Source organism: Anser anser (genome assembly GCF_964211835.1).
Source record: "Anser anser genome assembly, chromosome: 8".
Taxonomy (NCBI): Eukaryota; Metazoa; Chordata; class Aves; order Anseriformes; family Anatidae; genus Anser; species Anser anser.
In genome coordinates, this window is record NC_139728.1 from 9,866,272 (window position 1) to 9,890,489 (window position 24,218).

General features: G+C 39.9%; 1 protein-coding gene and 1 long non-coding RNA gene across 6 annotated transcripts; both read left to right on the plus strand.

The window, feature by feature from the left end:
* Positions 1-1,930: 1,930 nt before the first annotated feature.
* LOC310903227 lies at positions 1,931-5,809 on the plus strand. The gene is made up of 3 exons (XR_014587356.1): positions 1,931-2,874; positions 3,481-3,525; positions 4,097-5,809. It is a non-coding gene; the product is annotated as an uncharacterized lncRNA (long non-coding RNA).
* A 7,587-nt stretch (positions 5,810-13,396) lies between these two features.
* LOC310903223 (E-selectin-like) lies at positions 13,397-24,080 on the plus strand. Of its 5 annotated transcripts, XM_083845984.1 has the most exons (15): positions 13,397-13,539; positions 13,701-14,636; positions 14,909-14,975; positions 15,412-15,798; positions 16,560-16,667; positions 17,603-17,788; positions 18,200-18,385; positions 18,846-19,031; positions 19,374-19,559; positions 20,024-20,209; positions 20,781-20,966; positions 21,934-22,050; positions 22,475-22,496; positions 22,605-22,677; positions 23,028-24,080. In XM_083845984.1, exons 3-14 carry the CDS (start codon positions 14,939-14,941, stop codon positions 22,660-22,662), a joined length of 1,845 nt encoding a protein of 614 aa, XP_083702110.1. In that variant the 5' UTR covers positions 13,397-13,539; positions 13,701-14,636; positions 14,909-14,938; the 3' UTR covers positions 22,663-22,677; positions 23,028-24,080. The 5 variants fall into 5 exon arrangements, with proteins under 5 accessions (XP_083702110.1, XP_083702111.1, XP_083702113.1 ...); XM_083845985.1 differs by having other exon boundaries at positions 13,408-14,636; XM_083845986.1 differs by lacking the exon at positions 13,397-13,539 and having other exon boundaries at positions 13,731-14,636; positions 23,058-24,080.
* Positions 24,081-24,218: the final 138 nt, after the last annotated feature.

The following is a 24,218-nucleotide window of genomic DNA, read 5'->3' on the forward strand; positions in this document are numbered from 1 at the left end:
GCAAAAAAAAATATTAGAATTATGGAGACAACAAAAAGGGAATAAGACTACAATATGTTGATGATATACTGCTAGTTGGCAACTCTCGGGAAGAATGTCTGGAACTGACAATGAAATTTCCTTGGACTCAGTGGGTATCCAATGTGGAAGGAGAAGGCTAAAATTGCACAAGAATTGTACAATATTTAGGGTTTTGAAATCTTAAAGGGACAGTGAAATACTGAAAGGAAGGAAGCTATATGCCAACTCCCAGAGACTCAAAATGTTTATGAATTAAGAGCTTTCCTGGGAATGGTGGGATGGTGCCACATGTGGATTCCTGATTACAGACTGATGGTGAAACCTTCACATGAATTCTTGAAATTACCAAGGGGCTCCCTTCAGTGGGCCAATGAAAGGCAGAGTCAGCTTAAAAGAGCCTTGATGAAAGCCCCAGTTTTAGGGCTGTCTAGTTTAGAAAAGCCTTTTGAACTATTCACCCATGAAAGGCAGGCTGTAGCCCTCGGTGTCCTGCCCCAGCACTTGGGGGAATATAAGCAAGCAGCAGCATGCTTTTCCAAGAAATTGGATCCAGTAACTCAGCAATAGCCTGGATGCTTGAGAGCAGTGGCTGCTACAGTATTGTTAATACAAGAGGCCTGGAAGCTCACCATGGGGAAGAACATAAGTGTTTATAATCCAGACATAACTGCAGTAGTGGATCAGAAGGGTGGACACATCTGGACTGATTCAAAGTATTCCTTCAAAGTAATCCATGTACATGGAGCCATTTGGAAAGATAAAGGACTGTCTGCACAAGGAACAGAAATAAAGCATAAGGTGTTCCTAAGCCGTTAATTGGTGTTCCCCTTCCTTCTGGAATTAACTGGACAAGCCCATGCCTCTGGCAAAACACAACTTTACTAGAAGATTTGATCTCCAATAGAATTGGGTGTCACTACATTAAAAAAATGCATTAGACAGAACATCCCCTCCATGTATACAGAGTGAAGGCAATACTTCAGTAGGAACATACCCAAACCGTAATGAAAGTATCAGTTTAAATTTCGCTCAAGGATTTCAAAAGAAGTGTTATATTGGCCTTCCAGCTCCAAATGGATTATGATTAATGCTATTGCTGATCACCCTATGTAAGAAATATAGACTTGTACCTCAAAGTGAGGGCAAGAGAACCCAGGCCTAGAGGATGTGTCAGAAGATGAGGTGAGGAACTCATGCTGTACATACGGCTTTGGAAGCATAACCAGCTAAGCTCAGTACACATGCCTAAACTGAAACAAGATAAGAATGAGATGGCCTGAGCATGCAGAAGAATTGGGTTCGACTTGCAAACACTATGAGGAAGATTATTGATGACCACCAGTAGAAACAAATGTGCATGTGTGAGGGACATTTGCATGTTTTAGTGACTTTTGGGAAATAATATGAATACATTGATCATTCCTTGGAAATCTAATGAATATGTATATTTTGTTTGCATATAACCTTTGTAGTTGAGCAATTCAGCCTGCACATGAGGTACAGTAATCCCTTGTGTGCCTGGCACCACAAGAGAAGAATACCTGGTTTCTAAAACCCTAAATTGAGTGTTTGAGAGTTTCTTTGACCAGCTTGTACATTATCATTGTCAACCTACTGGTAGTTAAGTTTATATTTGCTATAGGAAAAAGAATTGTTTCCTTACAGTACTGATATATGGGCATGGTCTCATATGAAGTTCTTACTCTGAACAGCAGTACTATGTACATTTTCAAGTCTACAAGTTTTTAAAAAGTTTCAGACTACTTCTATAAGCAAGTTTCAGCATAGATACATCTTTGAAGTAACATATGAATATATAAAGCTAATAAGTCATTATTAACATGAATTTCTGAATGTATAGTAGCTTAACAATGTGAAAGCAACATATTACAGAAGCCTGAAGCATAATATAAAAAAAGCAAAATAGAGGAAGAATACCACCTAAGCATAACACTACTTAATATGATAAACGCAATTTTTATACTTGAAGTTATCTTATAACTTGTTTGGTTCCTAATCAGGGAAGATTATTTACTTACCTATTTTGTTAGCTACATTAAGTCTTAATAAAAACTCTTAATATTTTGCTATTTCAAATACTACCTTTAGTTACCTTTTTTGGTACAGACTACCATCAATACTGTGCACAAAAACAAAGCCCTGATAAGATATGCTGCCAACTATACCTTACAGAGCATAGAGGTGAGGGAGAGCTATAAATAGGAACCCAGTCCTACCATCTCAGCTGTTCTGCAGGTGCCAAGTCAGGCAGGGAAAGTGATAAAAGCTGCGGCTGGGTGAGGTGCCCTTTAGCATCAGGAGATTGAGAGAGTGTTGTAGAGCTGATGTGGTGGCTGCGTAAACTTGTTTTGTTCTGATTAGTCCAATCCACTAGCAAGGCCTCTGTTAGGCTATGGTAGTAGCAGCTTTTTTAGGCTCGTTTCGGACAATCTGGAAGCTTTGTTCTTGTTTTGGTAGCTTCTGTACATATAAGTTGTTTTTTAATTATTTTGTCTACTATTCTAGCGTTGTATTTGATATTCCAATTTTTCTTTTTGTTGAAGTTAGCGCTTAGAAGGCTTTGCAGAGATTGCTTGTTTGAATGAACCTCACCTTTCTATTTTTAGATGGAATAGGATATTTAATTCCCTTGAGCATAGAAGCCTGTTGTACAGTCTTGGCTGTGGAAAGCTCGATTGCCCCATTTCAGCTGTGATACATGAAAGAAGCTAGCAACAAACAATGGTAAAGTTGATGAGCAAGGGCAAGGATGGCAATGGAAATACTTACACCATGCTTCTAACAGGCTAAGCTCTCTTAACAAAGAGAATGGGCATCTGGCCTTGACCTGACGTGAGTTTGAGTAGTAACAGGCAAAACTGAACTTTGTTATGTGCTTGTTAATGTTTTTATCTCTGAAAGCACCCTCCTTGTCCAAAAGTAGTTTCCTATGCCCTGCTGGGGTACACGAGCTTCCTGCTGGCTTCTAGGCCAATGACAAAAACCCCCTCTTGTTGGCAGTAATTTTTAGTGCGTCACTTTGTGGGCCTCAGGAGTAAACAGAGGATGGCATGGGGCAACAGGGGTCTCAAACCAGAGACAGCCTGACTCCTGCAGAGAGGGACTTTCCTTTCGTAGTGGGTGTGCTCATAACTAATTGTGGCAGAGAGTTCGGCACTGCTTTCTGAAAAGTGAAGACTTACTTTCTGAAAAGCGAAGACTTTGTTCTTTCTTATTTGGCCAAGTGACATGTGTCTTTACTCTCTTGTCCTAAAACCATTGTTCTGAGGGAAAAAAAAAATCTCAAACTAGATTACAGTAAACCAGTGTGGCAATAATTAAGGTAGCGCAATGGGTATTTTTTGTGCTTAGCTATAGCCAGACCATAAGGGCAAATGTTGCCAACGCTCTTTCTCTTCTGGGTAACATGCTGAGCTTGTTTTCCTTTATGGTTCGCAGGCCTTGGATTGGACCCAAATGACTGTAAAGTGAGGCTGTTCCTGTGTATGTCTTTCCTGTTGTCTCCAAACCCCAGTAAAATTCACCTCTTCACATGTTGGTTCGATTTGGGCCAATATTGCAGTGTATGTTGCGGTAGTTGATGGGGTCTTAGTGTGACAGCACATGTGGTTAGGCTGTCATCTGACTGAATCTGGGATATCCAAGCCAATTTACTGGTTCAGCTAGTACATCTGAACTTGGTTAAGGTTTGTTATATATTCCAGCACATGCAGAGACAGGGAAGAATAAAAAATACTGTGTTTCATGTGATACAGTGTAAAAGCTGAACAGGTAGAGAACAGGGACACTGGTAACGTTCCTGCTGAGGGACTGGGTTCCTGCATATTGAGTGAAATATTTCATGATGGAAACTAATGGCAGGGAACAAACACAGTCTTGTCACACTTAATGGCACTCCTACTGGGCTTTGTGGTGGCACAAAGGCTGTGATGTTTGTATCTTTCTGTACTAACTCTCTAGAATCATCTTTCTTCCCCAGCTGCCCCCAGGGAAAATTGCTTTGTTCAGGAAACATGGATGGTTACTGAGCACTCTTTCTGAATCTTTTGTCCAGAGCTTAACATTTTCTTCCACCGTTGGAGTGGACAAGCAGTCTTCAAGTAACCTTGGAGGAGTTTATCACTTGTGGGTGCAGTGCCCTCAACTTTCCTCTGGTGTGTTCACCAGCTTAACACATCCAATACAGCTACATTATCTCAAGTCTTTATATTCTTTAGCTAGATTGTTATGTGTGTGTTAAATGGTAGTTTGAAAAACAGATCTGAGTTCTCAATATTTTTTTAAGGAATCCATTTATGTGCTCGTATCAAACCTAACAGCAGAAGAATGTGCTAGAGACCTGCTCAAAAAAGCAAACAACACCAACAAAAAAAGTGTCTTAAATATGCTTTGAAGAAAGTGCAGGAAAAAATGTTGGGTTTAAATGAACGCAACTAGCGTACATACGGGCTTATGAGATTTTCTTATCTGTAGTCAAAGATGATTTGTCTTTGAGTTGAACTTTTGAGAAACTGTTATTAAAAATTGACAAGTGTTTCTCGCTTTATCAATGTGGATTGATGTGAGGGATGGGGAAGAGAAGATGTGGCTGTACTGCAGTTGTATGTGGAGATGTCTAAGCCATGGAACTAGTTCAGGTAGCAGAAGCCACCTGGCTGCAGAAACATGGAGTTCAGATGGTGCTGGTTTATCCTGCCAAAAAAAAAAAAGGATCCATTTATTGTGTAGTTCTCAAACCTGTTATTTCTAGCTTGCTTTCAGTAGCACCCGGACTATCCTAGTTAACTTGCACATCTTAAAAGGAAGACAGTGAATTACATTTTAATATCAAATGTAGCATTTCATTCAAATAGGCAAAAACAAAACAAAACAAAAAACTAAACAAACACAGCCCTGTTAACCAGGAGTATTTTAATGACAAAATAGTCTCATTTATTTTGCTCTTTAGCCTCTGAACAGCAACTGACTAGAAAAGAAGCGTTAGTGTTATACAAATGTGTTAAGCATACATTGTGTTGCAGTGAAACCAAGGAGCTTATCGTGGGATTCTCTTGAGCCATTAGGCAAATCCAGGTTACCAGAATCAGGAAAAGGGAAGCAATCAGTTTGAACTCCAGCTTTATAAATTTTTCCTTTTATTGAGGTCTTTGACAGTAGGGCACAAGATATAAGGATATGTTTGGCCTGTTGTTGTATTACAGGAAAATATTAAGAAAAGAATTTTGAAGTAGGTGATTTCCATTGCATGTAACTCTCACACAAGAGAGAAAATAAAACGAGGGTTAAGTTTCAGCAGTACTTGCAAATGCTTTATCGTGGAGTGAGAGCATGCACTTGCATGGAGCAGAAGAATGCCTAATAGTGATACAAATGAAATACTGTTGCACACTGTGTGCATTGTGGACATCTTAGGACCACAGGTCTGCTTTGGTGCTTGGCCCAATTGTTTTAAGAGGCTTTAAATGAAATTTTTTCTTCAACGTCTGTTAGTTAACAGCTCCCCAGATCGGCACCAAAAGCCAGAACAAATGGAGGATAATGACATTCTCTCTTTGTATTAACATCTTCTGGATCTGTGTATGTGTAGTCAGTTCAGGAGCCAGAGTATTGGTCTGTACACTGAAGAATCCAAAGCCACCTTCAGGATGCAGGAGTATATGGGCTGTCTGCTGGATCCTTCCTACTTTACTTTCATGGATAATGCTCTTGTTACAATCCCTTTCAGAAATGGAACAACATCTGTACCAAAACCTTTGTGTTCTTTGTTCTGCTCACAGGAGGCTGTTCTATAGCCTCATTGCTCTGCTGGCTAGAAATTCCCTCCTAAATTCCAGTCTACGTTTACTTGCAGATGGTTTGTATCCACTTGGGTTTTGTACCAGCTTTATCTGTTTGTATCCAGAAGACTCCTGATCACCTTCTTTGCTTACCTGACAATTGTAAAGAGTCCCTCACATTCTTTCTGAGCTTTCCTAGCTGCTGTTTCCCTGGTCTTACACACAGTCTTCTGCTTGGCACCTGGGAAGATAATTCTTTAGAAGGGACCTGATGCAACATTTCTACTGTTTGGACAGTCTAGTGTCCTACCAGGAGGTGTTCACCTAGCTCTCCTTCCGAATGCCCTTAAGTATCACCTGCCTGTCATAGGGTTGTTAGTTTTCTCCGTTTTGAACAGTCATAAACAGTACCTGACAGTCATAAACAGCACATGACTGCCTGTAGAATTCACTTGCTCTGTGATAACAGTCTGCTGCATTTGTGTTTTGGGGTTTTCTGTTTTTCAGTTGTCCCTCCCTGCTCTTAGTGCCCATGCCCTGCAGCATGTGTTGGGGGCACGATGGAAGCACAGTGTGCAGATGATGGTCCTAGAATCCCAGCTGTTAATTTGTGGCCTGTAGAGATGAACAGTGTGAATGAGCTGTTTAATTGATCCAAGTTAATTTCTATGGGACCTATAACAACCTGACTATAAAAGCATTTCAGCTGCAGCTCATTTTCTTCAAGGTAAACTCATACTTGGATTTATGGAGCAGAGAGAAGAGAATATTTTGAATGGTGGATTTAGTGCTGGAGGTGCCCGAGAGGGAAACTATGGCCCTCCTTAGTCACGGTGTTACCTAGATCAGAGGTAAAAACTAGAATGAAGAAGAGAAGATGAATGGGAATGTAATTGCATGACGTCTTGCAGGATTCTGGGTATAGATTGATTGGAAAGAAAATAGGTTATTTCTTGTGGTGACTTACTAATGTTCATGTCTGTGGGCTGGTTTACCTATAGCAATAATTCTCCTTTGAGAGGAGGGCCATTGGCATACAGAGTAAGAAAGAATAGCTGTTTTCCCAAATCCTGGCATTCAATGAGTGCCAAGCTCAGGAAGTAGTTTTGTACACATGGGAGTGGATTCTGGTTACTTGTTCTAAGTGTAGGAAATGCCTTCAAAAGTGCATGTAAACTGTTTATTTCAGGGGAGGACAATTAAATCCTGTCTTAGAAGACAGATACAAGCCTATAGCATTGGCTTGAGTTTATTTAGTATAATTACTAGGTAATTCTGCAACCTGAATAAGAGATGAAATTATTAGAATACTGTAAATTTTGTTCTGGATTCCTTTCCCATTGCTTCAAGCATCTAAGCAAGTATATTTGCTCTCATTTTTGTTAATGGAGGCAGAATGGAGCTTCTTTGACTTTACTTTTAGATATACCTCAGTCTTTGAGTCTGTAGAGTATAGAGCAACTGCTCTCTTAACTTATTTTTAGGTAGGCATGAACCTGAACCGTTCAATCTGTTTTGATGGTAGAGTAACTTCTTTTCTGTAGTTTATGCAGTTGGTCTAACATGGATTTTGTCACTTAGAAGAAGCAAAAATAAACTGAACTCTTAACCACTTCAGGTAATGTTGCTTTCAGGTCCAGTATTGTTTCAGAGGTGATAAATAGTGATCCCTTCGCTTCCTGCTGATCCAACGCGTATTATGAAAGCAATCTTTTCTGATTATAAAGAACCAGACTCTATCAATTGCAATCATATGTGATTATAAAGGATGAGTAAATGCCTATTGATCAGGGAAAGAAAGAAAAAAAGAAATAATGTGCACCAAGGGTTGGGGAGTGGGGAGCTGTCCTTGTTTTATTTGAGAAAAATGTTTTTTTTTTTGTTGTTGTTTTTTTTTTACTTCAGACTTGGATATTAAAGGCTCTGCTGAGAGTGTGGGAGTGTGAAATGGACCTGGGCAGTAAAATGAATATTTACGTGTGGATCATATAGTTATTCTTCCTTCCACATGCATGGAGGGTGGCGAGGCTCCGAGCCACTGCCATGGAATCCAGTAGTAGAGCTCTAGAAATAATCAGGTTTGGCGTGGTGTCAGCTCCATATACAACTGCAGGCAATCAAGCTCTAGAAGTTAAGCCTAGCCCCACTTTGATCTTAATTCAAGGTGTGAGGAGGCGCTGCCACTCACCAAACTGTTTCCTCTGTTCCTTTGTGTGTTTTCATGTTCAATGCGCTGAATCACACCTTGCCAGTGCAAGTGATCCCTGGACTCAAGTTAGATTACTGAATGTGAATTTTGGCCTATTTAGAGGAAATTGAGCATATGAGTCACATCGGAGAGTTCCTGAAATGAGAAGTGGAGATAAGATTTTCCGTCTCCTGGGGTTTTGCTCCAGACAGAGTGGAGACTGTCTTAGGAAGCCTGAGAAATTCCAGCTTCTTTTGTAGCAGTTGTATTACCTGCCTTATTCACACTTAATGAGACAGAGGCTGAGGGATGAGTATGTCTTTGGAAATTATCTTTTCCCATCAAGACCTCAGGGAAAACTTGTGCATTATATCTTTTGTCTCTGAATTTTTAAAGAATTAGTGTTTCAAGCTCCTTTCCAAACAGGAAACACCTTCAGTACTGGCCCCAGAACTCCTTTTGCCTTCAAGGCTGGCTACAGCTCTTATTCTTCCTCTTCTACAGAATGTTGCTGTGGGTAAAATTGGAGTTTTTTCTGTGACTTCAAAATTTCAGGTTTTACAGCTCTTTACCACAGGAGAAATATCTGCTTTACAAATTATTTTGACATAAATACTTATCAGATTTTTTCATATTTGAATGACAAATTCAAATATGCCTACTTTAGAGAGATGGAACTGGGTTACTCACAGAGGTATTTAATTGTTTTTGTCTGACATAAAAGCTTCACTAATTCTTTTAAAAAGAGATGGTGACTTAGAAATGTGTAAATGCAGGTGTAATCTTTTAATATAGGTGAAGAGCTGTTCTTTAAACAAAACATGGGAAACATCTGTCTCTTTCTATATGTATATACACACATGTATGCACTCAGGTTATCTAACAACTTACCATATCCCGTATTTGTCTTATTTTTGTTATTCTAGCAAGTTCAATTAAGGATTTTAATAATTTAAAATTTCTAGTTGCCTTCCATTTCCATAAGCTACTGATAAGGATACAAAATTTTCTCAAACCAAGACTTAAATCTCCAAAGGAAAGCTAGTCTCTACAAAGAACTGTTCTAGCACTGTGTGGCCTTAGCATTTAGAAAAATTTCCTTTAAAATTTTATCACCGCAAATCAATCCAACCACTACTTGTTATATACCAAGTGGACATAAAGAAACGTTCATTGCATTCCTCCTAAGCGCTCTAAAACACCTTCTAGGTAGTAGATCATGTAGACGTTTCATCTATCGTTCTTTTTTTGGTTTTTTGGCTGGAGGTGTTATAATGGTTAACTCTCTTCAGTTTTTACAGGTAGGCCATATTTTCTGAACATGCATTCCTGAAACTGCAATGCATTCAGATTAGATCACTTGCAATACGCTCGCAATTCAAGCGAGCAAGCATGTACATGTATTGTCAGGGAAGCAAGCAAAATAAGGATGTCTGTAAGAAATAAAATCAGTAAATTAATTAAAAAACTTTTTTGTTTGAATATAGTGCAGGGTATCAGGAGTGTATGAGATGGTCATCAATTCTCTTCTAAAAAAGAATAAATAAAACTTTGCTCGTGTCATAAATGTATCAGCTGTCTTGCTCAGGATTTGATTGTATATTAAGTGCCCGTACCTTCTTAAAACTGCAGTTTGTAAGGTCAGGTGCAATACAATAGTTAAGATTTGGCAATGGCAGATTGGATGGAGTAATTGCAATATTTGTCTTAAAACATTCTTGTTGTTACATACCAGAACAGCATTTCCTGTTTTTAAAAATGACAACAAATTGTTAAGTTTGTTTTATGTTGTTTGTGAGCTGTTGTAACAGCTAGTTCTTTTTCTACAATGTTCCTGTCTAGCCAGTGATTTCCGAGTTTGCTGCTATTTTTTTTGTTTTTTTGAAAATAGTGTTTTGTTTTTTTTCTATTGAGTTTCCTCATTTTATTCAGATCATGTTTCTAATTTATCAAATCATCCTGAAGTCTACATTGGTCCTTTGGAACCCTTGCAATTCCTCAGATCTTGGTGTCTGCAAAATTTGAGTATTTCAGAAGATATTTTGCAATCCAGTGCATGTTAGGTCAAGTTAAGTTCAGCATAAGCCCTTGCACAGCTCGTTTGTACAGCCCTGAGACTGACAGTGATCTTTGAAAAACTGCCCTTCAAGTAGTGGTTAAATGCCTTGCATGCTCATTTTATGATAATTTCAGCTAGCCCTATTTCACTTGCTTGTAGGAACGTCTCCTGGGACAGTATTAAGTGTTTTGATTACAGCAATATATAGCACACTGCTTGTTTTTGTTTTGTAGCCTTGAACTACAAACAAAACTAGATAGTTGTCAAGAAAATTGATATGATTGTTTTATTATTGGCAGATCTTAGTATACTTATTTTTCAGTTGTTTTCTTTAATATTTCTCCAGTGAAGTTCTAGTATCTTTCTGGGGGGTTGTGTGGAGAACCTGGCTTGTAATTAACTTCTAGGTATAGAGAGGCAATATTTGCTTTTCACCAGCCATCTGACACCTTTCCACATGCTCTAAGGTAATTACTGAGGGTTTGGAGAAAACTTCGTTGGATCCTTGAACACTAATTTGATTGCACACAACAAATGTAGAGTCTTCACTCCAGTCTTGCCATACTCTGATCTGTTCTCTTTTCCCAGTGCACAACACTATTGTAGTGAGTATCTGTTAACCTTTCTCTGTACAGAAAGAAATGACATTTGACGTGTCCTCTGTCAGTGGCTCTCTCTTTAAATAGCAGACCTGAACGGCTTTACTCACTCTTATTCCTAATATGTGTATATAGCCTTTCCTTGCATTTTTGTCCCATAGTGGGTTATCAGCTAAGCTTTCCTAGTAGAAAATCAGTTGTCATTAGATAATCCTTGATAGATGCTTCTATCTGTAACAGAAAAGAGATGATCTGGAGTATTCCCCTTCACTTTGAAGAAGCTAGGCTTTCACTTGTGGAAATGAAGGTCTGGTATGTATAAGAACAAGAAGTGTTGAGCATTTTTTAGGACAGGCTGGGAGCAGACAACTACAACCAGCCCCAGTGCAGTACAAGAAATGAAGTTCTTTGTTGTGTTCTCAAATTGATTGCCAAAGGAAGAAAAAATGCAAGTGTGAAATAATGATGAAAAGAAAATAAATCTGGAACATGGAAACCAGTTAAAAGGCAGGCTGGATGGCATTTCTAGCTTGAATACCTGCAGTTTAAACTAGACAACTGTGTCAGAGTTACATTTTTCCTGAAATATCTGTGTAACTTAGGATTCAGTATGATCTTTAGCTCACAGGAATCCCAGTCTTCCCGAACAACAATGGAGCTGAATTTTTTAAGTACCTTTAACTTTAATGAGACTTAAACCTCTGAGTTGTGTGTCTTTAAATACTTTTCATGCTTTTTATTTCTGAAAAATTTGTTTGTATTCGTCTTCCATTACATTAAAAGAAGATTAAAAATATAATCAGTGGATGGCAGAATTCCCTGGGAAAAACCAAAAAGAGCCCCAAGTCAGTGATGCACAGTGAAATGCTGCCAACAAAAAGAGGCAGTCTTTTTTTAGGCTGGAGTTTTTACAGACGTATTGCTTTTAGGCTTGTGGTTTTTTTTTTTATCTTTATCTGCTGCAGACATGCAGTCCCAGACAGTCCTTGTGAAGGAAGACTATTGTAAACTGTGAAACCCTCTCTTCCTTCCCCCGGAGATTCCACTGGTAAAGCGATTCTGATACAGTTTCTTCAACTCAAATTCAGAGCCTCTGCCATGAGAAGGATGAGCATTTACCAGTAGGAAGCTTGTAACACAGTTTGAAAAAGTGAATCTCCAGGAAGAGGTGAATTATTTTTCCCTCTTCTGGCTCTGGAGGGGATAGGAACTTCTCTGGAATTGTCTATAATTCTTCTGTGTCTACATCTATAACACCTGATTAATATTTTAGGAGAAGAAAATAGCTGTTCTATCAAAACTTATTATCATTAGTATAATAGTATTAGGATAACACAAACCCCATGGAATTTTGCCCTGCTGTGTGATATACTGTACAGATGCATTAAAAGTACCAGTCTGTTAGAGTTTACAGTCTGAAGAACACTGACAGACAGGTTGGCAGACAAGAAGTGTTTTCATTCCCAATTTCCAGATGAGCAGCTGAGGCTAAAGAAATCAGTTCTGACCTGATGCTAACTGTAAGTCTCTGGAAGTCTGGTTGTTATAAGAAATTGGCCCAGGCCTGAGGTCACAGAATGTGGCTGTAGAATAGCCAGGAGTTAACCTCAACTTTTCAGAGTTTCTTGATGGCATGTCTGATTCTAGCTTTGCTAGTTCACATCTGCCTCTCCCTGCAAATATTCAGTATGCTCTTTTTAATTCTCACTCTGATAATCGGTAGCTGATTTTGACAGGCTTTCAAGGACTTCATTGCAATTTCTAGGAAACTCGTATTTTGATACGAAGTGGTGCTGTTTTAGAGTATACTGCTTACTCTGTTCTCTTTCCTTTGCCTTCTCTTAATAGGCAGAGATTTATGAAGCTATGGGTGTTTACAAATGTTTCACTTTTTCAACAAAAGGAAAAGCCAGTTCTTGAAATTACTTTATGCCTTTACCTGATCTACCTGTTCTGCTGTAATATTTACCATCACCAACTCCAGGTGGAATAGAGTGCTGGTAGATGTCAGCTGGTATTGAAAGGCATATCTTCACATAACTCACTTAGAAATAGGTTGATATATTTCCATTCTTAGGGCACTTGTTATGCTGAATTTAAAGAGAATGTGCTATGCCTTGTCCTAGTTTTGAGGAAAAGATCTGCTGAAGTAGGTGTGCTTCTTATAGATACCCTACATGCCTACCCTAGAAGATAGCCTATAGATACATGCATCCAATCTAATAGATAATGGAGACCATTTTGTGTCCTATGGTCTGACAGTGTGATGTGCAGGGGATCTGTCATATCCCTCACCATCCCTAAGGGCATGGGTTAATAAAAGGGAATAATGCTTTTGGAAGACCAAATGACAGTCCTCCTTCCCTCATACGTGCTGAGGAACTGATCTACAGTGTGAAGCTGAGCAGTTGTGAACCCGAATAACGAAGTGCACATTCAAGCCAATCAGTTGCTGCTAGGATGCTAGTGTGGTGAAGTGCAGTACGGTATGTGCCAGGGTGATGCTGATGGTGCACATGTTGAGCTAGTGAAATAATACCTCCATAGTACTAATAGGGAAATTGACATCACCTGACATCTTAAATTGGGGTCCAGGAGCCACTCACTTCATTCTGGAAATACAGGCTGAGCCTCCAAAATATGTATTTCAACCTGTACTTTATAAACTGTAACCATTTTACAGATAGGAAGTAGGTGATGCCCTGTGTCATCCTATTGTTGATGGTGCTTGTTGAGACTTTTCAGCATTGAGCCTCGCTAAACCTTACCCCTATGGGTGAATCTTTGTGCCTGGAGCACTGATTTGGCAACTGGGCCATCTGCTGGAGTACAAGCGGACCTCCTGTAACAAAGAGGGGTCAGAAAGATTCTTAGGTGAGGACAGTCGAGAGTAGTGTTGTATGTAGTGTGGGAAGTCACTGACCTTGTCACCTTTGTGGCATATATGTGAAGGCGTGCAGGAGGATGGTGGAGTGGTGCAGCTGGAAGGCTACTGTATGAGGACTTAGTGATCCTTGTGCTTGCTGCCTTCTCAGGTGCACTCTGCGTCACCTGTGACTGCTTACCAACCAGCTATGGCAGTGTCTGTGACTACTCAGGCGTGTGCCTCATGCCATGGATGCTGTGTGACTGCATTACGCAGTGGTGTAATTCATCAGTGTATCCACAATCAATGTGCATGAATTCAGTATATGACTAGCGTATTGTCTTGTCCTCCTGAAATATGGCATGCACCTGGTCAGGAATTGTAGCTCTGTTGAGATGAGGATATCGGAGCACGTTGTCCAAGGTCAAAGCGAAGCCTGCATTCTGAGCTTCACCGTTATCAGCAACTGAATTTATATTGCAAACAAGACCTTGTATGACCACTAGTAAATCTGGAGCTGGTGAACTTCACCACGGATGGGAACTTTGCACAGCGTGCTGTGATCCACAAGGAAGGGCTTGCCCAGTGCTGCAATTTTCATCTTTTACTCAAACTAGTTAACCAGCTTTTGATGTCAGTGCCTTTTTTACTGAGATGCCCAAAGAGCTGGTACCACTTGGGTGCAAAACTTTCTAGGAGAAAAGTTGGAATCTGCTTACTCATGCAGCAAACTCTTCTTGTTCTTTCCTGATATCCTGGAATTGTGTGCTTCTGTCAGTAAAACTGTAATCCAGCACTTGGCAGCTTGTCAGCACGGCAAGTTTTTCTGGGAGGGTTGATTGGCAAGGGGAAACATCAAGCTTAATTTGTAAGGATGTGATCCTGGGGTTTTCCAAGAATTTTTTTTCTATGCGGGATTTCCCGTACCATGAAGGACAGGCTGGCTGAGAGAATAAAAGGCAGGAGTAAAGGCAAGGGGTACAGAGTCTGGACGCTTTGAGTTGAATCTTCAAGTCCATATTCAGGAGTTTAGCTAACTAATATTCAGCAGTCCCTGCTAAATATTAGAGGACTTCTATAGCACCTGACCAATACAACTACACCTGTGAGTATATATGGAGTGTTTTATTATATTTCATTGCTCAGCTAGAGGAAGACTGGATAGGTAGAATTCTGTTAGTTTTTAAAAAGCTATTTAAAAACTATCTTGATGTTAAGAACTGTTTTAGATGATTAATCTCCCAAGAACTGCTGTCTTATTTAATTCTTGAGAATGATTGTTTAAATGCAGAAAAGATTAAGTGGATGATATTTTATACTGAATTGTAAAAAAGCAGTGTATGTTCTGTACAAATGTGTTCCTTTGATCTTTCATAGCCATCTGCATAAAAGACAAAACTCAGAAACATGACTTGCTTGTGGTTCCTCTCTCTCCTTGCTTATGGTAAGTGTATATGTCTGCAGAAAACTAGATGGGTGGTAATGTCAGTGTGCTTGGGTTTAAGCTCAGAATTAAGCAGATTTTTTTTGAATGTGACCTAATTAGCTTGAGGCTAGATTCCCGTAGAAAGCAGTAGCTACAATGGCACGTTACCCTGCTTACCTGTCAGAGATGTAATTGGCTCCTATGATTTACTACGAAGTCTGCAGAGCTTTGTGTAAACAGACGTAGTTTCACAGGCTGAAGTAAGTTGCTATGCTTGATGGTGACATACCTGATTTGAAGCTTGCTGATTAATCATTTATAAAATAATTGCTGCTAACTTTGTGCAGTTTCAGATATTGACAAATGTGCAATATTTGTAGAGCTTTATGGATCCTATCCTAGAGAAGGAGGGGAAAAAGTCTGATAGCAACTTTTTGCCATCTTTTTGTTCCAGGGCTTACAATACTGGAGGGGGTGAATGGTTGGACATACAATTATTCAGATACAAACATGACCTATGATAAAGCAGAGCAGTGGTGCAAAACGTTTCACACTAACTTGGTTACCATTCAGAATAAGAGCGAAAACGACTATCTCAATGAAATCTTACCCTTCAATCCGGGATACTACTGGATTGGAATCAGAAAAATTAATGGTAAATGGACCTGGGTAGGAACAAACGAAACACTGGGAAAAGATGATGGAAACTGGGCTGCCGGTGAGCCAAATGACACAGGAAACAATGAGAACTGTGTTGAAATCTACATCAAAAGAGGGAAGGATGATGGCAAATGGAATGATCAGAATTGTGGCAAAGAGAAGGTCGCCTTGTGCTATAGAGGTATGGTATCAGAAAGTCCTTTTCAGTGAGCTCCTGTGGAGATGAGATAGCGGGGTGGGTTGTTTAACCTGGCCTTACATACTAACTACCTGACCCTGTAAACACCAGTACATTTATCATTACAGAGCTGAGGTTGACCTTATTCTAAGAGCTGGATTGATCTCACCTACCTTCTAGCTCCCAGAATATCATACATCTTTTCTAAGGGAGTTATTTGACCCTCTCCATTATCAGTGGAGAGAAACAGGCTCTTCCAGAAGATGACTGATCCTACTCTGAAGTAGGTGACTGAGCTAGATGAGAATTGTCCTTTTGGAGGCATCTGTCTCTCTCTGCTAACTACAGAACACTGGTTTAGATTTGTGTAGAGATGGCTATTTTTTTTGATAGGTCAAAAAATAAATCTAAGTGAAATATCTGCCAAATCAGAGCTGTGGTGAGTTAATGAAGAATGTCTCTGAGGATTTCTGCATACCCCATAGTATATTGTTCCTTTTGCATTTTAATTATTGCTAATAACTGAGAACAAGTGGTCATGGAGTTTCCAGCCGGTGGAATTCTTTCCTTGTGAGCTAGTTTGTCAAAGCTATTGATTTCTGAAATGATTCTGTGAAATGACGGGATAGCCTTATGTAGCAAAATTCCCTGACTTTCTTTTGCTGTACAAAGTGCTCGTTTAGTTCCAGAAAGATAAATGAAGCACCAACCAAGTTTCAGTAGTGGCCATTGCTGATTCTATTTGATTGACTTTTTTTTTGCAGCTTCTTGCAACGAGTCTACCTGCAGTGGCAATGGGAAATGCAACGAGACTATTAACAATTACACCTGCGATTGTAAAGATGGATTCTATGGGAGGAATTGTGAACTTGGTAAGATTACTTCATCCTCCTTTCCAGCTGGGGAGATGGTCATGCTAGCTAGTGCTCAGTTTGTCTGGCTTGATTTGCCTCATTAGCCAAAGAGACTGACTCTGTACCTTGTGCTTCTTTGAAGTTAAGACTTGTGATGAGGTACCGAAACTTGATCATGGGAATCTTGAGTGCAACCATTCATTGAAGAGCTCTGGCTATAACTTGTCATGCACAGTTCGGTGTGAAAAAGGCTATGAGCTGACTAAATTGAAACCAGTATACTGTAATTTTTATGGGGACTGGTCTGCCCCTCTTCTATCATGAAAAGGTGACCTTATAACACAATGATAGATGGGATTTCCACATTATACATAGCTCTGTGGATACATATACATAGCTCATAGTGGATACAAACTGAGATTCTGGTCCATTACTTTAATTCTCTGGTGAAGATGCTATTGTATTGCAGCACACAGGTCTCCCTCATCCTGAAGAGATAAAATGGCCAATGTCCCAGTCCTGGTTTAGACTATGATGTAGGGAAAACCTTTTCTGCCTTTAAGTGGAGAACAGGGAATGGAGATGATCTTGTCTGACTGTTCACATCAGGCCAAGTACTCCTGAATAGCTATTTTTGAGGTGTTCAGCATACAATAAGCTATTGTTAGAAGAAGTAAAAGCCTCGTACATCACCAAGCAGCAGTCAAACTGGGAAAACTTTTGATAGTAACTAGCTGCTGTCATGAGCTGCAGATGAATTTACAGCCTTGCCTATAAAACAGACAGTCTTCCATTTTGAGATCTTTCCACTCCTATCTACTTTCTGAAATGGCAGGATAGTAAGTCTCCTTTCTAAAGCCGCTTCTATGCAGCGGATATGTTGCTAAGCTTCAGGAAAGTAAAAACACTTCACTTTGTTCCAGACTAATGTCTGCTGCCTTTTATGCTTTCAGCTGTGACCTGCCCTGCCTTAACACCCATTGCTCATGGCTCTGTGAACTGCTCCGATCCCTCTGTGAATGTCACCTGGGGTACCAACTGCACATTCACTTGTGAGGAAGGATTTGTCCTGAAAGGACCAGCCACACTGCAGTGCGGACCTTCTGGGAACTGGACTGAGGAGCAGCCATCCTGTGAAGGTACCTTTCCTTATCCCTGCCCACCCGAGCACTTGGGGCTATCAGCATGAGCATGCTGAATTCCTTAGACATCTGTGCTGTTAAGAATTAAAAGTTAAAGAATTTAAACTTATAAAAAAGAATTTAACTTTTAAAAAAAGTTAAAAAAAAGTTTTTTAAAAAAAAGTTTTAAAAAACTTTTTAAAAAAGAATTTAACTTTTAAAAAAGTTAAAGAAAAGTTAAAGAATAAAGAAAAGTTAAGAATTACTGGGTTGGAAAATATTTCCTTGTCAATGTGAAACACACTGAAATCCTATTCCCTGAGTGAGGGCCCAGGTTAAATTCAGTCTCTCTCCAGCCCTGGTTGGGTGTGCAAGGTAGTATCATGGCCTCAGTAGAGGTTAGAGGTAATAGAGTTCTTATGCTTTCAGCTGTGACCTGCCCTTCCTTAACACCCATTGCTCATGGCTCTGTGAACTGCTCCGATCCCTCTGTGAATGTCACCTGGGGTACCAACTGCACGTTCACTTGTGAGGAAGGATTTGTTCTGAAAGGACCAGCCAGACTGCAGTGCGGATCTTCTGGGAACTGGACTGAGGAGCAGCCATCCTGTGAAGGTACCTTTCCTTATCCCTGCCCACCTGAGCACTTGGGGCTATCAGCATGAGCATGCTGAATTCCTTAGACATCTGTGCTGACTGCTCTTGTGATCCGTATGTTACAGCTGTGAGGTGTGAGGCTGTAACCTGGCTAGAAGGTTTCATGACCTGTGACCATGTCCCTTGAGATCTTATCTGTCACTCCTGTTGTGATTTCCACTGCCAGGAGGGCTATATTCTGGAGGGCCCCTCCAGCACTGAGTGCCTGGCAGGAGGACAGTGGTCAGAGCCATTTCCAAAATGCAAAGTTAAGAATTACAAGGTTGGAAAATATTTCCTTGTCAATGTGAAACACACTGAAATCCTATTCCCTGAGGGCTCAGGTTAAATTCAGTCTCTCTACAGCCCTGGTTGGGTGTGCAAGGTAGTATCATGGCTTCAGTAGAGGTTAGAGGTAATAGAGTTCTTATGCTTTCAGTTGTGACCTGCCCTTCCTTAACACCCATTGCTCATGGCTCTGTGAACTGCTCCGATCCCTCTGTGAATGTCACCTGGGGTACCAACTGCACGTTCACTTGTGAGGAAGGATTTGTCCTGAAAGGACCAGCCAGACTGCAGTGCGGATCTTCTGGGAACTGGACTGAGGAGCAGCCATCCTGTGAAGGTACCTTTCCTTATCCCTGCCCACCCGAGCACTTGGGGCTATCAGCATGAGCATGTTGAATTCCTTAGACATCTGTGCTGTTAAGAATTAAAAGTTAAAGAATTTAAACTTTTAAAAAAGAATTTAACTTTTAAAAAAGTTAAAGAAAAGTTAAAGAATAAAGAAAAGTTAAGAATTACTGGGTTGGAAAATATTTCCTTGTCAATGTGAAACACACTGAAATCCTGTTCCCTGAGTGAGGGTCCAGGTTAAATTCAGTCACTCTCCAGCCCTGGTTGGGTGTGCAAGGTAGTATCATGGCCTCAGTAGAGGTTAGAGGTAATAGAGTTCTTATGCTTTCAGCTGTGACCTGCCCTTCCTTAACACCCATTGCTCATGGCTCTGTGAACTGCTCCGATCCCTCTGTGAATGTCACCTGGGGTACCAACTGCACGTTCACTTGTGAGGAAGGATTTGTCCTGAAAGGACCAGCCACACTGCAGTGCGGATCTTCTGGGAACTGGACTGAGGAGCAGCCATCCTGTGAAGGTACCTTTCCTTATCCCTGCCCACCTGAGCACTTGGGGCTATCAGCATGAGCATGCTGAATTCCTTAGATATCTGTGCTGACTGCTCTTGTGATCCGTATGTTACAGCTGTGAGGTGTGAGGCTGTAACCTGGCTAGAAGGTTTCATGACCTGTGACCATGTCCCTTGAGATCTTATCTGTCACTCCTGTTGTGATTTCCACTGCCAGGAGGGCTATATTCTGGAGGGCCCCTCCAGCACTGAGTGCCTGGCAGGAGGACAGTGGTCAGAGCCATTTCCAAAATGCAAAGTTAAGAATTACAAGGTTGGAAAATATTTCCTTGTCAATGTGAAACACACTGAAATCCTATCCCCTGAGTGAGGGCCCAGGTTAAATTCAGTCACTCTCCAGCCCTGGTTGGGTGTGCAAGGTAGTATCATGGCCTCAGTAGAGGTTAGAGGTAATAGAGTTCTTATGCTTTCAGTTGTGACCTGCCCTGCCTTAACACCCATTGCTCATGGCTCTGTGAACTGCTCCGATCCCTCTGTGAATGTCACCTGGGGTACCAACTGCACGTTCACTTGTGAGGAAGGATTTGTCCTGAAAGGACCAGCCAGACTGCAGTGCGGATCTTCTGGGAACTGGACTGAGGAGCAGCCATCCTGTGAAGGTACCTTTCCTTATCCCTGCCCACCCGAGCACTTGGGGCTATCAGCATGAGCATGCTGAATTCCTTAGACATCTGTGCTGTTAAGAATTAAAAGTTAAAGAATTTAAACTTTTAAAAAAGAATTTAACTTTTAAAAAAAGTTAAAAAAAACTTTTTTTAAAAAAAAGTTTAAAAAAACTTTTTAAAAAAGAATTTAACTTTTAAAAAAGTTAAGAAAAGTTAAAGAATAAAGAAAAGTTAAGAATTACTGGGTTGGAAAATATTTCCTTGTCAATGTGCAACACACTGAAATCCTATTCCCTGAGGGCCCAGGTTAAATTCAGTCACTCTCCAGCCCTGGTTGGGTGTGCAAGGTAGTATCATGGCCTCAGTAGAGGTTAGAGGTAATAGAGTTCTTATGCTTTCAGCTGTGACCTGCCCTGCCTTAAAAATGTCTGTTTTTGCCTCTGTGAACTGCTTCCACCCTAAATTCAAATTACTTTGAAAGTAGCGTACTTTACTAGTGCAAAGAGTAGGGCCAAAGACAGGAAAGGCACTTTAGGACTCTTAACCATTTCTTCCTGTATTTCAGTTGTACAATGTGAAGCACTGACGCGTCCTGAGAAAGGCTCTATGGTTTGCTCGCCTGATACTAGGAACTTCACTTACAACACATCCTGCCACTTCAATTGTTCAGAAGGATGGAAGCTCCATGGTTCTCATGTTCTTAAATGCAGTAGCTCAGGAAACTGGAGTGCCAGTCCACCCACATGTGAAGGTACTTTATCTATGAATAAGCACAGAAAAGTGTTACTAGGTTTCTAGTCAAGAGAAGGAGATATGTAAGGGTAGAGAAGATAACAGCAACTGGTGAGTTAGAACTTCTAGTGCACAAAGAAAAAAGCCTAATGAAATCTCGGAATATGTTCCTTGAAAATAAAGGAGAAAATTCCTTGAAGGTCTTGTTGGGAAATCTTGATTTCTTAAAAATAACAGAAGCCTTAACCTGACTTTGGGATTTTTTTTGTTCTTTAATAAAATATTTCTAATCTTGAGCTGTTTGCATATAAATAAGGAGCTTTTCTAGAAAAGTATAACTTTGTAGGGATTTTGCATTCTTCAGTCTGCTTCTCAGTGGAAGAAGTATAGATTTGTAAAGTTGGTGTGATAAGTCTTCAGCCGAGCAGTTCACCCAAGAAACTCACAGAGCTTTTCTGTGAAAGGCTGTAATTTTACAGGGCAAAAGTCTCAGCCTTGCCTTCCCATCCAAGGCAGTAAGAGCTGTCTCTGTTCTCAGTAGGCACATGCTTGGCCCACATGAAATGTCTTTGCTTAACATGCTAAGAGCTCAACTCCCCTTTATTTGGGCATAGTTTAGGGTCTTGAATAATTTCATTGGTTTCAGTGGAACTCTTCGAAGAGGAAGAAACCACAGCAGGAATCAATATAAACCAGAGTGTGGAAAAAAAAATAAAAGCATAAATTTTAGCTTGTGGCTGGAGGTTAGACAGACCCTGGGATAGTTAGCCTATTGCCTTGCCGTTGCTTTGGCAACAGGTGGGATAATTTTTGGTATGTAGCATTTCATCTTATGCACAGGATGTCCCCTATCTCAGCAAGAGATAGAACAAGCAAGTGACAAGCAGCAGTTTTGGTTTCTTCCGAAGAGCACAAGGAAAGGGAAGAAACAGGGTTTCAAAGACTTCACATGCATCCTGGTCTCACTGAAACTTTTTTTCTTTCAGCTTCTGGACAAGCCAAACAAGTCAACTATGTCTCTGCGGGTTTAATAGCCACAAGTGCCTCTGTGTTGACTGCAGCATCATTCTTCCTTTGGCTAGCAAGACGTTTAAGAAAAAAAGGTAAGAGATTGGACTGTTTTATTTACCTTCCTGATTTGTGTGTGTGTGGTACCTCCAGATTCAAAAAGCTTTTTGAAAAAGTAAAAGCTCATTTAAACAAATTACAAAATTATTTTCAGAAAGCCTGCATATGTGCTACATTTGGCTTTACGATGAGCATTTAAACATCCAAAAGTTTAAAAAAATAATAATTTAAGAAAATAATTAGAGGGGAGGGGAAAGCAACAGCTATTCATCAGTAATTACTGCCAGGGAAAGTGAGTGGGATTTTGAGACGGGGCTAATAACACAGTAATAACTGCCTATGAGATTTGTTGTTAGATCGATGTTTCTTTATCAAATATTCAGAAAAGTTTTTAATTAAAATAAAGTTTGCATGAGAGGGCTTTCATCTTGAAATGATAATATTTTTTTCTTCTTGCAGCAAAGAAATTCACTCCTTCCAGGTAAGTTGTGTCTCAAAAATCAGCATGAAAAGCATTGGAATCACTTTTCTAAAATCCATTTGATATATAACAGTTATCACTAAAGTACTTTTCATTTCTGTTTTATAGCAGCTGCCAGAGCCTTACTATTGAAGGCAGTTTCCAGCATGCTGGCAAGATGGTTTAACTCCAGGTGTTTCAGGTAAGCATGCAAGAGAGCTACACTTCCCAGTTCTCTTCCTTTTAATCACAGAAGTCATCAGAACTGTTAATTGCTATACATTTGCAGAAATAGCAATATGCATTTGGGGTACCTAATATGCATCTTGGTATTGCATAAAAGTTCCTAAGGAGGCTGGTCAATTTATTTGGAAATGGCTATTCAGCTCCTAAAGGATGATTGTGCTGAGTTGCCTGTCTAGCTGTATATAGCATTAGGAACACTTTTGTGCATTTTTGCTGCCTGCTGCATACAAAATTCCTCTGACATGAGAGAGAATACAAATCTATGCCAATTTTCTAATTTATAGCGGAATTTTGTTCTCTCTGCAGGAATTGAAGCCATCTTTACTTATGTCTCAGGTTTTCAGGAAATGAAACTGCATGCAGATCAGCAGCTGTCCAGATGTTTTTACCCCTTGCTGACAAGATGATTCACCTTGTGTATTGCTCAAATTTTGAACTCAAGCTGTCTGGTATTTTCATTGAAGACAAACAAGCAGAGGGCAAAATTCTGGCCTTCTGGCAAAATACTGTCTGCATTCAGTCATGTAGTTATCATAACTGGGAGCTTGCCATCTCTTGTCCAGATGGTGAGCAAATAGTAAGCTGCTGCCTAAAGAGGAGGCTGGTTTCTCCTCTGTTCTACTCAAAGGTACCTCGGTGAGGTGAAGACATGCATTATTTCACATCACTTCCTACACTGCTGGAGATGCCTTCTCTGGAGACATATGGGTTATACTTGCAGAAACAAAATAATTGGGATTAAGAAACATTCATTGAATTGCTTTGAAGCCATTGATCTGGTTTATTGTTGAAATCAGTTTATTTTAAGATGATGTCCCAGACATAAATGGACAGTTATTTGGGTTTCTGCTGCATGTCCCAGAACAGAAAGCTTGTGGACTTTTTTGCTAATAGCACTAGGAATGTTGGTGCTTGTAATAGGTACTTCAGTTTCTGAATGCAGCAAGTAGATCTGAAATGATCTCATCCCCATGGGATTACTGTAATACAGGTGTGTATATATAAATATTTAATTTCTTGAGTGATTTTTACTGTGGGTATTTCTGTGCTGTTAACAGCAAATGTTTAAAGCACCTGTTCCTGAGTAGGTCTCTGATCACTGATCTGGGCACAGGCCATTTTAAAATGTCAGATATGTTTGTAAGATTACACGCCTGCATATAATTTGCAAATAAAATGGAAGTCTCAGATTTGTATGTGTATATATATATAGCAAGTATGATTTATAAAGCTCTTAAAGGACTTTAAATGAGTCTTAAGTTATGTTTAAGTTATCATAAATTAAACATCTGCTTGACTTGGAATTTGATATGTATTGTTCTATTTGTAACATTATTTAATAAAATGTTTTAAATGTAATGCTCCTTTTCTGAAAACATCCATCTTTTAAATGTGCACTGTGGCTATGTGGTTTCAGGAGCAGAATATGAGGGTATGGGGGAAGGACTGGTTAAAAAGGAAGTCTGGGGAGCTTGCTTATTCAGCTTTCCATGTTTT